This window comes from Rhynchophorus ferrugineus, unplaced genomic scaffold (genome assembly GCF_030347505.1).
Source record: "Rhynchophorus ferrugineus isolate W39M unplaced genomic scaffold, kcgeb_rfMv2 rfM11, whole genome shotgun sequence".
NCBI classification, from domain to species: Eukaryota; Metazoa; Arthropoda; class Insecta; order Coleoptera; family Curculionidae; genus Rhynchophorus; species Rhynchophorus ferrugineus.
In genome coordinates this window covers 2673629-2691381 of record NW_027472590.1, presented here as the reverse complement: position 1 = coordinate 2691381, position 17753 = coordinate 2673629, and the positions used below count along the sequence as shown (strand labels likewise).

General features: G+C 32.9%; 2 protein-coding genes across 4 annotated transcripts in view; one reads left to right on the top strand and one right to left on the bottom strand.

Moving 5' to 3' along the window:
* The window catches only part of LOC143205048 (E3 ubiquitin-protein ligase goliath), a 77360-nt gene extending 63422 nt beyond the window's left edge, over positions 1-13938 (top strand). The window contains exons 5-11 of one of the 2 annotated variants that reach the window (XM_076418040.1): positions 2787-2919; positions 8605-8722; positions 8777-8848; positions 8900-8982; positions 9611-9707; positions 11791-11940; positions 12571-13938. In XM_076418040.1, the coding sequence (XP_076274155.1) occupies positions 2787-2919; positions 8605-8722; positions 8777-8848; positions 8900-8982; positions 9611-9707; positions 11791-11940; positions 12571-12795 (878 nt within the window). In that variant the 3' untranslated portion in view covers positions 12796-13938. Of the gene's footprint in view, positions 1-2786; positions 2920-8604; positions 8723-8776; positions 8849-8899; positions 8983-9610; positions 9708-11790; positions 11941-12391; positions 12431-12570 lie in introns of those variants that run through there. The other variant, XM_076418041.1, reaches the window with a different exon arrangement.
* A 996-nt stretch (positions 13939-14934) lies between these two features.
* Positions 14935-17432, bottom strand: LOC143205047 (uncharacterized). Of its 2 annotated transcripts, none has more exons than XM_076418039.1 (7): positions 16950-17432; positions 16568-16778; positions 16392-16515; positions 16211-16330; positions 15831-16153; positions 15576-15763; positions 14935-15487 (listed from the first exon to the last, which is right to left on the bottom strand). In XM_076418039.1, exons 1-7 carry the CDS (start codon positions 17064-17066, stop codon positions 15299-15301), a joined length of 1272 nt encoding a protein of 423 aa, XP_076274154.1. In that variant the 5' UTR covers positions 17067-17432; the 3' UTR covers positions 14935-15298. The 2 variants fall into 2 exon arrangements, with proteins under 2 accessions (XP_076274154.1, XP_076274153.1); XM_076418038.1 differs by having other exon boundaries at positions 16211-16346; positions 16396-16515.
* Positions 17433-17753: the final 321 nt, after the last annotated feature.

Below are 17753 nucleotides of genomic sequence, written 5' to 3'. Positions count from 1 at the left end.
AACGTTCAGAATGGGCCCAAAGACACGGTAAAGTGATAACTATCATCTTTACGCATCAATGGGACACGCGCTTGCAGAGCAGCACCAATTTCGGAAAGGTTAGAAAATGGCTCGATAAATTGTTTTGTTAAAAGGACAAACAGTTTTTTTAGGAAGCCTCCCGTAATGATGTAGAATCAATGTATACAAATCTTGTTTATTTGCCCAGTGTAGCTATAAATCCAATTTCGCCAATGGAAGTGGATTTCGAAATGACCATTCAACAATCAACCACGTGCACAGAGTAAAAGCGGTTATTGAAAAGGTATTTGAAGTAAAGACATACAGCACTGCCCTTCCCTGCAATATTCCTGGACGTCTCACAAGCTTTTGACCGCGTATAGCATTTGGGATTAATCAAAATAAGCAAATTACTACCGCGGAACTACTGTCGATTACTGGAAACTTTGCACAAAATGCCATTCTCAACCAGTTCCCCGGTGTAGTGTCTTGGGACCACTCCTGTATCTGCTCTACATTGCTGATATCCCAACAATAACAAAAACAGTACGTTGAACGTTTGCCGACGGCACAGTAATCATAGCAAAAGATATATCTCTACTTAAGGCTGTAGAAAAAGTACCAGTAGGTCAAAAAGATCTACAAATGAAGTACAGACTGTAAAATACATTTGAGTAGCTCCAAATCTGTCCATGTTAATTTTGCTTTGCGGCGAAATGACCTAAAACCTAATTAAATCACTTGACAGATGCCTGATTTCTCAAGCAGAATCAGGTAAATACGATCCATCTCGATACAATACATGTTCCCCAGAGCACAGTCCTGAGAAGTATTGTAGGTGCACCGAGATACTATAGGACTGATTACTTACACTGTAACCTTCAGATACCCACTGTCACTCAGGAAATCAAAATAATCCAAGGAGACATGAGGAGAGGCTCCATTCTCATATCAATATCGAAGTAATACAACTTTTGGATAACACCAGAACGACACTCAGAGTTAAAGAATCAAATCATTTGATATTGTGTAGTAGGGATGCAGAAAAATATCGATATATCGATACATCGATATTTTCTGAGAAAAATATCGTTATTTTTGGCCGATGATTTTGTTCTGCCCGATATATCGATATTTTTTAAAATTAAGTACCAATTTTAAAGGTTTGATCAATTCTGGTACTTAATTCTAAATGTTAATCTAAATGATTAGTACTTCTTTAGAAATTTAGAAATAATATCTATTTCCTAGGCCAGTATTTCGTTATTTTTGTTTTTTTTGCAAAAATATCGATATTTTTTATACTTATTGCAAAAAAAAGTCGAAATTTTTTTTGCAATAAGTACCAATTTTAAAGGTTTGATCAATTCTGGTACTTAATTCTAAATGTTAATCTAAATGATTAGTACTTCTTTAGAAATTTAGAAATAATATCTATTTCCTAGGCCAGTATTTCGTTATTTTTGTTTTTTTTGCAAAAATATCGATATTTTTTATACTTATTGCAAAAAAAATTTCGACTTTTTTTTATCGATATATCGATATTTTTAAAATTAAGTACCAATTTTAAAGGTTTGATCAATTCTGGTACTTAATTCTAAATGTTTATCTAAATGATTAGTACTTCTTTAGAAATTTAGAAATAATATATATTTCTTAGGCCAGTATTTCGTTATTTTTGTTTTTTTTCGCAAAAATATCGATATTTTTTATACTTATTGCAAAAAAAATTTCGATTTTTTTGACCGATATATCGATATTTTTTTTAAATATCGAAAACGATACATCAATATTTTTTAAAATATCGATATTCTTTTCGGTGGCCAACACCCTTATTGTTTGGTGTAGTGAAGTACATTTAATAGAACAGTGTTAAACAACAGTGTTAATACTTAGACATTATTGCACCAGAGGCTAGAATGGAGCGAATGGGTCTTCATAGATATGTGTTTAGATTTAAGTTTATAGCGACCTTGAGGCATGTCGAATTTTACATAGTGGAATAACGGTCTACAAAATATCCAGAAATATAATCCCAGATGTTGAACACGGGCGGGGTGCCAGCAGCTCCAACTAGAACCCGATAACGAATAGCTGGTGGCAACCCCGAGACGTTTATCTGGGATGTTATTAAAGGGTATTTCGATTCATGCAGTGCTCAACCATCGTTTGGTTTAGACGTGCCACCATCGACTCCCAAGTCTCGTCTCCAGGTAACACCGCTGCCATCCGTTTTATATGCGCCAATAAATAACGATCACAGAATGTATACACCACTGTTTCATTTCGTTTTACCTCCATTCACTGAGCCATATAATTTACCTTAAAAGTTATTGTAAAGATAAATTGTAGATTAGTCGACAAAATAAATTAAGATAAAAAAATTATTTAAAACACACCAAAAAAAACATAATTTCCGGTTTTCTTCAATTCATTGTCATATTTCGACCACCCATGGTCACATATCTCATTCTCTCTTCTATTATATAAATTGTTAATTGAGATGGTGATAAATTGACAATTTATAAACCCAAAACAAAACCATAAGTAAAACATTTTGGCAGCAATTATCTTATTAAATCACCACGGCTCGTCAATGCCTTCCTAACGATTATTATCAAGCGGCCCTGACTTTTAATTCGATTAGAACCCGGGACCAGTCACTCCACTGGCTAATCTACATAATACATTGAACATAAACTGATGGATGAATTCATGATAAACGCTCTTCCTGGATCCTTTTAAACGACACTGACGGTTAAACGACGGTTCTTTTGTTGTTTCAGGAAATATCAGCGCGGTTTTCATCTTCAAGTGGAAGGGCGAGGAATTGGTGAAGCTGTCCGAGAACGATTCCAATGTATACGTTCAAATTACGATTGCTAGTCATACTTCTTCGAAAACAGCCAGCATCAACAGGTAAGGTCGCAGAAAAATCTTTCTACAATAGTCGAATGTATTTCCTAACAAGTCCATTGAAAAGTCCTCGACCTGACACATAGATGGCGCTACTAGAATTAAATCCATATGTTTTTTCAGTTAGCCCTAACCCCCTAAAAGATGCGTGTATAAATTGGATAGTTGTCGGATCATGAGTTTGTAAATTATAGCATTTTGAGTGAAGCAACTTTTGTTATTGTGAAAAATGTTGATAAAAAGAAATGTCGCGTGTTGATACAATATTGCTTTTTGAAGGAAAAAATACAGTTGAAGCAAAAACTTGGCTTGATGCTGAGTTTCCAGACACTGCCCCAGGAAAATCAACCATCAAGGATTGGTATGCTAAGTTTAGACGTGGTGAAATGAGCACCGAAGACGGTGAAGGCAGTGACGCCCAAAAGAGGTTGTTACCGACGAAAAGATTTAAAAAATCTACAAAATGATTTTGAATGACCGTAAATTGAAATTGAATGAAATAGCAGACACTCTAAAGATATCAACTGAACGTGTACATCATATCATTAACAAATATTTGGGTATGAGAAAGCTCTGTGCAAAGTGGGTGCCGCGCGAACTCACTTTTGACCAAAAACAACGACGAGTTGATTCGGAGCAGTGATTGAAGATGATCAAGCGTAATAAACGCGGGTTTTTGCGTCGATATGCGACAATGGATGAAACATGGCTCCATCATTTCATTCCGAAGTCCAATCGATAGTCATCCGAGTGGTCTGCACACGATGAGCCCACTCCAAAGCGTGGGGAAACGCAACAGTCGGCTGGCAAGGTTATGGCGTCTGCATTTTGGTATACGCATGGAATAATTTTCATTGACTACCTTGAAAAAGGAAGGAACATCATCAGCGACTACTACATAGCGTTACTGGACCGTCTGAAGGATGAAATCGCCGAAAAACGGCCGCATTTGAAGAAAAATAAAGTGCTGCTTCACCAAGACAATACACTGTGTCACAAGTCAGTAAAAACGTTGGCAAAAATCCATGATTTGGGCTTCGAATTGCTTCCTCATCCACCGTATTCACCAGATCTGGCCCCCAGCGACTATTTTCTGTTATCAGATCTCAAAAGAATGCTCGCTGTAAAGAAAATTTTCATCGAATGAAGAGGTGATCGCCGAAACTGATGCCTATTTTGAAGCAAAGGACAAATCGTACCACAAACATGGTATCGAAAAGATGGATGGTCGCTATAATCAGTGTATCACCCTTGAAAGGAATTATGTTGAATAAAAAAACTAATTTTGTCAGTAAAATGTATTTTACTATGGTAGATCGGGGACTTTTCAATTGTCCGATTATTTCTACAGGAATTCTGACCGATTACAATTATATTGATGCACACAAATCTACAGCCATCGTAATATATTTAATTAAAATCTATTAAATTAAAGTTAAATTAAATGAAACAGGCCTAGTAGATCACTTAAAATTAATTTAATGTCTAGTTTAGACAGATTTGGTTAAACTTCAATTAAATAAATCCAGAATTACATAGCAATCATTATATTACTGTTTAATCAAATCGAGTTTGCATATTAAACAATTTAACTTAAAATTAAATTAGCAATTTTAATTAGATTTTTGTTAAATTAGATTAAAAATTGATTTTACGCAACTTAACCTCGTTAAAACATTTTTAATATATAGAAAAATTTAATTAAGTTCGGACAAGTTTTAATTAAAATTAAGTTAAAATTGTAGTGATGGAATCGTTATGGACAATTAAAATGATTGAATTATATTTATATATTATTTTGATAAAAATATTATTTGAATATATATATACATATATATATATATATATATATATATATATATATATATATATATATATATATATATATATATATATATATAATTTAATTTAAATTTAATTGAATTAAAGTTAAATTAAATGAAACAAGCCTAGTATGTCACTTCAATTCCATTTAATGTCTAGTTTAGACAGATTAATTTTAATTAAATTGGTTAAATTTCAATTAAGTCTATTAGATTACTATTTAATCAAATCGAATTCGCCTATAAAATAGGTTTTATTAAAATTAAATCAGCTGAAACAGTTTTATTTACATTACATAAGTTTTAATTAAATTAAAGTTGCACGATCTTAATGAAATCGTTGACTAAATGAAATTGAAGGTAGATATTCTAGGATCCATTTACTATATGTTCTGGCTAATTACAATCATATTGATAGACAGACATTTTGTAAACTCTACTCTACAGCTATCCCCGCATATTTGATTAAAATCTTTTGAGTTTTATCTTGAGACTTTATTTCAAATTGGTCTGAATGATGTGAAACGATCTTACTAATTATTACACTAACTTAGAGCAATCTTAAAGGTTATTCGTTTAATTCAATTTTAATTTTAATTTAATTCAATTTAAATTATTCAACACAATGGTGTGTACTAATTACGTCGCAGTTAAATTCAATCAAACGTCGCTTTTAAAATAATTTAATTAAATTTTAAAGTTAAAAAGTTAGAACAACGGACTCAAATACAGTTAGTGTTGATATTGGATTAAAATTATTGATATTAATTCAAACTTGAAAATAGTTTTTCGAGAAATCATACTTATTTTAAAGGTTTTCATACAGAGGTAGGTCTGGTAAATACGGCAGGTGGAACTTGCCGTTTAAACATTTAATTCATCGATTACATCAATCGAAAACATCGAACCCAATACCCTGTACACATATACTATAAATAGCCCCACTAAATATAACTAATATGTATAGTTAAATATAATTATATTGCGAAATACAGTTTGCTCCAAGGCTAAATTGCGTCCAAGCTTTCGATCGAAACCGTACGACATTACGGCGTGTACAAAAGCAACAGCCAAAGAAGAATTAAATAGGTCTGAACTGTTGTCGTAATGCGTCTAAACATTAATGGTATGTGCACTATACATTCGTCTGTTCAAGGTGATCTATAGAAGTTCTACACGAACTTATACGTATAGAGTGACCCCAACATCATTGTTCTTTCATCAAGACGACGGATCAAGTTTATCAGCGACATATCAGCATGATAAACTGCGTGAGGAATGTTTTATAAACCAGTAAACAAGAATCTCGTAGTAATTAATACTGTCGAGTCAAGAAACAAAGAATCGCCTTGCCTCTTAATTATTTTATATAAGCGTGATTGTATATTATATTTAAATAGATAATGATATGGTAATCAATTTACATACTAGAATATCTATTAGAATTAAATCCATATGTTTTTTAGTTAGCCCTAACCCTCAAAAGATGCAAAGAAGAAAAAATGTGTTTCACTATGGTAGGCCGGGGACTTTTCAATGGACCTGTTATCTGCCAAATTAAACATATTGCAATTAGTACACAAGTTTAATTCAATTCAATTATTTAACATCGCAGTTAAATTAAATATTGATTTTAAATAAATATAATTAACATTAAGAAATTAGAAAAACCTTTATTCACGGCGAATTAAACTAAATGCTGAAATTACACGAATTTTGTTTGTTTTAAGTTAAAGTTGAAAAAAAACTTTATTTAATCATTTGTTGACTAAATAACACGTGGATATTAAATGACTTTAGTTACTTTGGCATGGAAGCATGTTCAATTAAACAAATTGAAATAATTAGTCTATTAGATTACTGTTTAGTATTAAACCGAGTTCAGATATTGAACAAAATTAATTTAAGATTAAACCAGCTGAAGCACTTTTAGTTAGATCTTTGTTAAATTAAATTAAATATCGCTTTTACAAAAATTAATCCGGTCAAAACATTTTTATTATATCGTAGAAAAATTAAATCAAATTCATACAAGTTTTAATTAATTTTAAATTAAAATACTCAAAAGAATCGTTATTTTAAATACACGTAATTAACATTAACTTAAATATTTTGAAAAACCCTTTATATAATAAATAATATAATACTAAATTATGACTGGAAAATTTTCAGAAATACCCCACATGGTAATGTATTAAATTAAATATTAAAACAGAAATTGGATTAAATTAAAGTTAAATGAACTCAATCAGCTATAATAAAATCACTGTCCTAGTAAATTAAATATAGATATTGGATGATTTCATTTAAACTATTTTGATTAAATATCTCCTCATTCAATTCAATGAAATGTATATTGTGCAAGTTTAATTAAATTTAAGTTAAATTAAAATAATCAATATTTCATTTAAATTTAATTTGATGTCTAGTTTAGACATATTTGGTTGATTCTTATTTAGTATTTCAGCGTTAATTTACTGTTTAATTAAACCTAGGTCACATATTAAAAAAAAAATTAATTAAACAGACTGAAGCAATTTTAATTAGATCTTTTTTAAATTGAATTAAACATGGATTTTCACAAATTCACCCCGCTAAAACGTGTTTTATTATATTGTCGACAAATTGAATTAAACTCAGGCAAGTTTGAATTAAATTTAAGTTAATGGAGTCGTTGTTGAATTAAATTAAATTGAATGCAGATACTGTGGGACCGATGTTGAACGAAGTTAAGTAGATCGAAACAATTACTAGCCCATTGAAACCAGCACAAATAGAACGGGCGATGAATAGCTGGAATCGTTCGTTGTTTCTTCCCGGCGTCCCGTATCGCCGCTGCGGTCTCTGGAGCGAGGCGTCGGCGTGCTTGAACCGTCAGCTGTTTGCGAAACAAGGCTGTCCACTTCTAGTAAATTAAATTTGATCGTGCGTCGACGGGCCTCGGCTTTTCCTGGTTCCTGCCGCTCGAACAGTTGCGGAAACGAATCGCGCGTACTGATCTCGGCCTACGACGTCGGCTGCGAGAGCGGTCGGCACCGGGGCCACCTTGATTTTTCGACGGTTAAATTTAATTCGTCATTGCGTTCGGATTTTCGATGGTCAGTCGTCAGTTTCCCTCGCCAGTTATTGAAGCTGTTGTGAATCAGCAGCAATAGAAGTCCACATTACCGTTTAGGTCACAGATATTTTCTTTTGTTGTCCGTTTTTTAACATGTATTTCCCGATGAGACATTCATCCTATTGTCAATTGTTTTACGTTTGCATCCGTTACGTCAAAGGTGTAATTTTATCATAAAATAAATTTAAGTTAAAATAATTGAATTTGGGACATTTTTAATTTTTTTTACATATTTTAAAGTCTCCTTTTACTAACTATGGGTTTATCTGGACTACACCTACTATTTAACGTGGGCTCCGAACCACTGTCCTCGGCATTAAGCCTACCGACTGGCGAGTGATCAACTTAGAAATCATCCCAGAAGACATCCGGTCTTACCCAGCCTGGTTACTGGCGTGACTGGGATCATTTTCCTTGTCGGATTTTACACTCTGTCCTAGAACATTCACAATTTTTTAACAATCATAAACATAAATTTACGATAATTTACTTGCTCACTCGCCAATCGGTAGGCTTACTGCTGAGGATCGTGGATCGTGGATCGGAGCCCACGTTAAACTTTAGGCCCAGTCCAGATAAACCCATAGTTGGTAAAAGGAGACTTTAAAATATATTTAAAAAAAAAATATATATATATATATATATATATATATATATATATATATATATATCAGTTATCAGTATATATATCAGTTTTAGAAGGGGCATCCCTGGTATTTTCTGAGATATTGTTTTTTTTTGTTTCAGGACATCAGTACTCTTCGTCTCCATCACTTTTATAGTGCTCATGATAATTTCTCTGACGTGGCTCGTATTCTATTACGTCCAAAAGTTCAGGTATATTCGGACTAAAGATAAACTATCTGTGAGTAGGTAAACATTAGGAGATGGCATTCGGTAATTGTGGTTTTGTTTTCAGAGAAAACTGGGCAACGCCGCCAAAAGGGCTTTATCAAAGATACCAACGAAAAATCTTAAAACTGAAGATAAGGTAATATATAAACAACGTTACGGACAAATGTAACATTATTTGTTGTTACAGGAAGTCCAGGGAGATGGGGAATGTTGTGCAGTGTGCATAGAACCCTATAAAATCAACGATCTTTTACGTATATTGCCTTGTGGGTAAGTAACCATTCAATTTCCCTTTAGTATCGACAAGAAAGTAATTTCCGTTTGAGGGTTAGTTATAGCGCCTCCACCATATTTTAAAAAAAATTAAAAGACAGTCATGGTAAAATATTAACATGATGTTATAAAGATGGAAGAAAAATTAAAGTGTATCTCTAGGAAGCCCTGTATACGGTGAATACGTAAAAAAAATGACAAACCAACTTCTCCAAAACAATTTGTCTCATGTTTGATTAGTTTTATGAAAGATGCGACAAAAGACTTCTAATGAATGATTTATTAATACCGTGATAAGGTATATGATATTAAAGTTGCTATTGTACGATAGCTCTCCTTTGTGTTTGGAAGCAAAGAAAAGAAAATATGACGAAAATTACCTTCTGAAGCCTCCACTTCCAAAACTCTATAAGGTTTGACTGAGTAAATGAGTGAGGTTGCCTTTATATCCAGAATAATTCTATGGACGTTTCAAACGCATCATAGTATAAATTCATCGAGTAAGAATTACCAGAGATCTATTAAGAAAAGACGAAATTATTGTACGAAAACCATATAATATTGCCGAAATTACTTTCTTGACCGTCCTCGCATAAAAATCAACAATGTAGTTTTCTTGTTTCAGTCACGAGTTTCACAAGACTTGTATAGACCCATGGCTGCTAGAACACCGAACCTGTCCGATGTGCAAAATGGACATTTTAAAGTACTACGGATTCGTGGTCAGTAATCCACCCTACAACCCAGAAACTTACATATTCTAGCTGTTATTATTGCCTAAACCAACTAGACTGCTAGTCCCTCCGGTAGTGCTTGGTACCATCGTTACCACCACCACCAACCCCTCTACATCCCCCCCTCATTGCTGTGATATTTATAGATAGCACTACATTCCTCACCACAACAAGTCACACTGCCTTTTTCTTCTCTAGCCAGGAGATTTTTCGGTTTTATTTAGGTGGAGGTAAATGAAATCAGTTTTACTCTTTTCGCTCTTTTCTTCTGTGGGCTTCTTTTTTTCTCTGTAATGCCCCTCGCCCTACGTGTTTATCTTGTGTGCTAATGTACTAACAACGATTCTAGTCAAGTCAGCTAATAAATAATATCTAGATACCCCTAAATAAAAACGTAAATTTTCAAAGTTATTTATAGTCTGAACTGATAAACGATAACTATGATTGACTGTCATTAATAACCTATAAAAAAGTATAATCAAACACACAGAAAATCATACCAAGAATCCACAAAAATACGTAATTATCTATCAAGAATATAAAAAAATTTAACTCAAACAATTAAAAACTCTAATCTGCAAATAACTGGTACTATTTTGTCTGGACATGCATGTCCCTTATGCTGATGATATATCTACAAAATCTGAATGAAAATTATTTCCCAAAAATCAAATAATCAATAAAAGATTAATATTGAAATATCCATACCTTATATATCAACAACTTATCAGTAATAAATCTCACTATACCATCTGATACATAATTCTACATAGCCTACTGATATGTGCAATTATCAACGAGATTTCAGATATAAATAATAACATAAAAAATATAAATAATATAATATAAAGGTCATAGATTCATTTCATTTTAATACTAATCAATCATAGTCCAAGACATAGTGGTATGGAAGTGATAAGGAATTTAATTGGCATAAAATTCATAGAAATTACCAACAGGCAGTATTTTTTATACCCATTCTTGTTTTTTTTTATTAATGATCTTAAGAATCTAAGAAATATCTAAGAAAATACCTCCCCCTATATCAAATGATCAATATAAAACCTTGTTATTGACATAAGGACAACAAATTTATCATAAAAATACCACAGAGAATATTCCACCCTTGTTATCAGTCATTCACGTCAAAAAAAAACTCTTAAATCCTTAGATCATCTGATAAATAATGCAAAAAAACGAGTCCAAATATATTTGTCGAAAACGTACAACGTAGTTTAAACTCAACAGACAATAAAAATATCAAGAAAATTTGAATTCCAAAAATGCACTTTAAAAATATTGTTTTGTGAGACAATGATAAATACTGATTCAACAGAAAAAACTATCGATTCCCTATTTTTAATAATTTTATCAAGTCAACTGGGATATTAAACGAATGTTTTTTTTTTTAATAGCCAGGGTGATGGAAAACAATGGACGTAATTTAATGCAATAAATATGTCAAAAGATTAAAAATGTCAGTAAGATTATAATTTAATTAAAAGAAACACCAGCAAAAATATTGCGTCAGAGTTTATATAATAAATATTAACCTAGTACAAAAATGTTAATCTAGTCTCATGAGAAAACAAAATACTATTTTTGATCGATCACATGGAATGTTTTCTGTTGTGGTAATCATCATCGTTATCTGTGGATTAGTCAGAATGAGAATGCATTTTGATTTTTTTTGCAGTGTACCATGCTTCAGTTTGATTCGTTTGTTTGTGAATAAAATCAAGTAGGTCTTTAAAATCAATAACTAGCAATGCTGTTTGGCATTGTCAAAAGCAATGTTGCAACAACTTTTACTTTGTCGGTTTAATTAATACTTTGTAGGTTTATTAATCTAATTATTATAATAGATTATATAAATAAGTTGAAACCTGACAATTTTATATAGAAGCTATATACTAAAAACTTATTTGTATAATGTAAGATAATGTAACTAATAGTTGTTAACTTTGAAGTAACACATATTTTTTGTTCGACTTTTTCTTATTTTTTTACTCATACAGACGTGGTGTTTCACGGACTGGGTGTCTAATAATAACCGTGTTTTCTTTTGTAGTTTACCGGTAGTCAAGAAAGCATATTGCAGATTGACAGCCTGGAAGATCACATTATCGAAAATTCTAATGCTAGTCAACCGTTGAGCCCCAGACGTGGTGGTATCAGTCCCCTGCCTGAAATAAGGGCCATTGTTATTACCAATCAACAGGTAATATAGTTAAGATGCTCAAACAACGTTGTGTTAGCTGCGACGCCTTTTTGGCTCTCATCGCCTATTTAGCAGAGAAGAACATAACAATTTAACGGCATCCATCATGAATACTCTGTGTTTGAAAACTGAAAGATCAAGAATCATTAGGAATGTTTTTTAATAAGGCGACGCCTTCGACAAATAATTAATAAATTATTAAAAAATAATAACAATTGATGAAACAGTATCATTTCCAGATGCAATGTATATTTGACGGTTAACGCGATACTCATCGCCTAATTAGCAGATATGAACATCTCAATTTAACGATATGCATCATAAATACTCTGTGTTTGAAAACTGAAAGATCAAGAATCATTAGGAAATTTAAAATAACGGTGCGCATTCACCAAATAATTATTAAATTATTTAAAAGTGATAACGATTGATGAAACAGTATTATTTCCAGAGGCAATGTATGTTTAGCAGATAAGAATATATCAATTTAACGATATCCATCATAAATAATTTGTGTTTGAAAACAAAAAGATTAAGAATCATTAGGAACGTACCAAAAAACATGACACCTTCACCAAATGATTATATTATATAAAGTAATAACGATTGATGAAACAGTATAATTTCCAGAGGCAATGTATGTTTGACGGTTTGCCCGATGACGACAGCAGCCGGGCGTCCACGCCCAACGAGATGACGCCCAGCCTGATGACGAAACCCGATCATCCCTCGGCATCCACACAGACCTCCGACTTGCGGTCCCAGAAAGCGGAGCTGTGCGTGACCTGCGGGGCTCCCCGCAACCACCAGCAGCCGTCGACGTCCTCAGTGGCCGGTAAAACCGCCGACAACTGAAACGCGGTCACTTTCGTGGACATCTATCTCATCCGCATTTGATAGGAGCAGATGATCACGACATGTGGGAGTAATAATGTGATCAGAACGCGTCGGACTGGGTCTTAACCCGGGATGCATGTTTCGTCGTCGCGAGGCCCACCTACCTAGTCATAGTAAAAACAAGACAATTTCAACCGAAATCAAAATTTACCTTATCAAAATGCAATAACGATTAATTAGTAGTTTATTTTTTAAATAACAGATGTTATATAACGACTGACGCTATAAGCAACTCGTATGTTATGACAATTAGTATAAGTTATTCCAAGTACTTGTTGAAAGCCGACGGAGATAAAAAAATAAGTAGCAGTACCACCAGTTTCTTCCTTGACGTTCTAATTACATCGGTTTTTTAAGCTTAATTCTTAACGTACTTACTTTCATTATATATTTAAAAAGAAAAACAGTAGTGTTTTAGCGTTATATTCACCGCATCTCATCTTAACTCTCATCTTCAGAAGTCCTCGAAGGAGTGCGGTCTGTCAGTAAGCGTTTGGTGTCCGGAAGAGATTACTGCCTTAAAGATACACGTACAATTATCGATACTAAAATAATTGTATACGATTTTCACATGCCAAAAACGGGAGGGGTAAACCCGTCGCGAATCGAGACCACATTCTTTCGGTTCCATTCGACTCATATCAGACTAGATCTAATTTATAAGTTTGTGATATTATAGTTATTAATAGTGATAAAAAATAGTGGTGCTTTTATACTTAAGTAGGCACTTTTCCTTCTAACATTACTTATACATATATATATTTATAGGGGAAACAAATATTATATTTTGTGTATATGCATTTCTTGTTTGATAGGTTAGTGAACCATCCGCCGCTGGTTGGAAATGGTTCGATTGACGATACGTTTTAATTTAGTCGATGAAAGTGCCTTGCAATCATTTGTTCGTCGTTTACTTTATAGTTGTTATCCTGTGAAGTTTAACATATTGTTAAATGTAAACATATTTACTTAAATCGTATATGTGTTTTTTCGTATCATTTTAAAAGAAATGTTTAAAACGTTTTAATAAATGCTTCCTGTTATGATATAAGGCCTATTCAATGACTGATTTGAACTGAACATAAATATATTGAAATGATATATGTTGCGTTTTGTTTCCATCAAGACAGCCTGGGGCGCATTCACCAAAACATCATAATGTTAATTATATACTGCTTATGAATATGATCAGCTATTAGATGATGTCATACGATTATTAGCTTATGATTTAATAAAACCTGCTGGGGTGCCTTTACCACGAAAGCAAATATTTCCATTTTATATACCACCATAAAAATAAATAATATATTTGACTACTTAATATTATCAATGAGCTTTTCTAATTAAAAAAACAATGTTTAATTACAAAGCCTGTGACTAAATAAATGATCAGTAATCAATCAAAAAATTCAAGAAACCTGAATTATGTAAAGTATTGGCCTATGTTTCCTAAAAAAAAACTTCGTAGTTCTGCTAATAGCAGAATCCTTCGCCATATAAACAAGTGTTGCCCTTATACACTGAAGCCATAAAAGGGAATGAGAAATTATCATGTATATCGCCACTTAACGGTATCAGTGATATGATTTTTCCATTAAAAATGGGGAAAAATTAACATTTTGGGCGCATTCACCAAAACATTCATAAAATTTTTGTTGAAAGAAATTTTATATCCGTTATTTACTAAAACATCTACTGTCGTTTAATAATATTTTTTCTACATAATTCAAATAGTAATAAATGCTTCCTGTTATGATATATGGCGTATTCACCATAAAACAAATATTGAAATTATAGAAGCATAAGGAAAGTGGTAGCAGTTTAGCCGCTAGCATTCGTCATAAAAAATATTAAGAAAGATATGTCGCCTTCACCAGAAAAACCAGCATTGCCAGTATACACTACCAACGCAAAAGAAAATATTGGGTCATCATGCCTGTTATTTGTCTGATGGTACGTGATATTTACTGTCCGTTAAAAAAATAATAGAATTATAAATCGTGAGTTAAACACCAGAAATGTTAATTTTAGCGCATTCGCCATATAGCCGTAAAACATCTAATATTCAAGGAAGTTGGGGAAACTTAAAATCACAAATGATAATATACTCTTTATTTCGTAAAAAAAATGTACTGTCACATAAACATCTTTCTACTTAATTGTACCAACGATAAATGCATCTTGGCAATGAATGCAAAATATAGTATTTTTATACGATAATACCATCTAATTAATATTTTTTTAGTTATCACTGTTAATTTGAGACGTTAAAAAAAACATTCCCATTATCTTCGCTGTATATTTCACTCCCCTATGTTAGTCATCCTCGCAAAACAAAAACAGTCGCCTTTACTGGTCGTTGACGTAAAAAAAACGTAAAAAACTTGAGCAAAAAATTAATTTTAAAAATAATCAGTCGAATATAACGCGTTAAACAACTGAATAATAGATTAACGTTGCATTAAGGATAGACATTGGGCATGAAACCCGCAACCTCGTGGATAGCGAACCTCGAGGATACATAAAATCTGCGTTCCTTTTCGAATTCTTTCACTGCTATGGCTATTATCGGGTGTCTCCCCACTATCTGGCGATGATTGTACTGTTTCAGATCGATGTTTTTCCAATTCGAAATGTGATAATAGTATAGCTGAAACGAAGTTGGCGATGACTTGACGTTTTGTCAAAAAAAAAAAACTCCGATTGTCAAACATAGGCGGTTATAAATTTAAACTTACTTCTCCACAGTCGGTTCCTATTAGAAGTAGGTTTCCATACAAAAAAATGCACGTGATATTGCATTTGAAAATCTCCAACATGTTGAATAATTTCTTACTGAAGTGCGTTTCCTTATCTAGGATGACTATTTCGATGTAATCCTCCATAATATCACGATGTGGTGACCAGGTAGTAACGTTGTTTTTATCTAAACATTTAAAGTACCGTTTATTGTAATCTACCCGCGCTTGGAGTACAGTAAATATCGTACTTACACACATTTATGATGACATTGTCCCTGTAGATCTTGGTGACTGAACTATTAATCATCAACGGAGCATAGAACCAGAGGTCTGTTACTTTCTGCATCTCCTCCAAGGGGGTTATGGTTGGGGTGTCATAACTAAGTGACTTTATAGTAGTGTTGATTAAAAAGGTGCATGTTCCGTTCCACATTTTGTAACAAGTGATCCAACTCGGCGAATAAACTCGAGCAAACCAAATCTCTTGAACTCGCCTCCGGTCAATGAGGTTGCTAATTTTGATAATTGTCAAGCGCCCACCTACCTTCTCATAACATATATAGTTACGAAATACGCTAAAAAAATATTTATTGTCACCAACACCGTTTTGATTGTATTATTTTTATAGATACCTGTGTGATTTGATACCATCAATATCAATTTTAAAGCTCTGTGAATCTTTAAATGCAAAAATTGATAGGCCATTGGGGAAAGCAACCACCAAGCACATATCTAAGTCATTCAAGTCATCACTGCAATAATCATTATCTGAAAGATAAAGTATAATAGAGGCAACATTGAATTTTCACTTACCTACAGCCTATAAAAGTAAGATTTGTTATTTTAACCGCCACAATGCGGTGTTCGAAGAAGGGACGCCAATGTTGGGTAAATATTTTCAGTCTACCATCCTCTGAGCCAATAGCTATGTGATGACCTGATAAATATTAATTTGATATTAAGTATAAATACAAACTAGACATATTTACTTGAAACGGCGACGCACGAAATTTTCGACAAATTTAATGGACACCGCACGGGTTCAAGGATGGTCAGTTTTTCTATTTTTTCCCATGAATACCAGTTAATATACATATTCAGCCACTTTTCTTTACCGCAACCCTCATATTTTGGTAAGTATTCAACCAGCTGTTCATTCGGTATTTCCTCCCTACAACACCATTCCCAAAGCCTTGTTTTCTAAAATAAAACATTATTTTGGCATTCATTCATTTAAACATTTTGTCAGTAACAGATTGTTTGACTGTTGAAACATGCATTGTCTAAAAATAATCCTAGATCAATACATGTATTTTGATATTTCGTCAATTACACGCAACGTACACACAGAAATAAAAAATGAAACATTACCTCGGCTAGATAATCGACGATGCCCCGAAGGTCCGTGCAGGACTTTCGGGCATTCAGCAATGTCTTCCCGTCACATTTTGACAGAATAATCTCCAATATCTCTAGGGGAAACATCATTTTCGTTACTGTGAAACAGGTGATTTAAAGCGAAACAGTCGACCGTTTTACTATTGTGTTCAAGCGAATCGTATAATTTATATTTAGAACAAAAACGCAACATCACGGACCGTTTTTATTTGCGACCTGGAAGTTTTTTTCATTTTATTTCCGATTTCCGAACCGAAACTCTTCCCGCGCCACCGTACTTAATGGACGATTTATTTTTAATTTTCTCTGTTTATCTTACGTTTTTTTTAAATAATAACAACGCACCAAAACATAAACCATCTGTTTTCTGTCAAATAAACCGCGTGAAGTTAGAGACGATAAGTAACCGTTAACGTTCACAATTCAAAAGACTGTCATACCGATTCATACTGCCCAGAACTAATTCGATGTTGCCACGTCGCTGTTGCATGTCTACGACCAATAGGAAACGAACGTTTTTATGACAGAAAATAACAGAAATATAGTTCAGAAATAAGCATGAAATTCAAGTTGCCTATAGTATCTTATGTTATTTTAATTTATCATAATTAAATATTACTAAATCGAAGAAATAATCCCCGAAAACATAAGCTAAATTATTAATTTCACAGTGTTTGAATAAATAGAGTACAAATAATACTAGAAAGAATAAGAAAAATGTACAGGAATTATAAGATAGTAAGTGACAACATTGTTCAAGAATGTCAGATTTTAAAA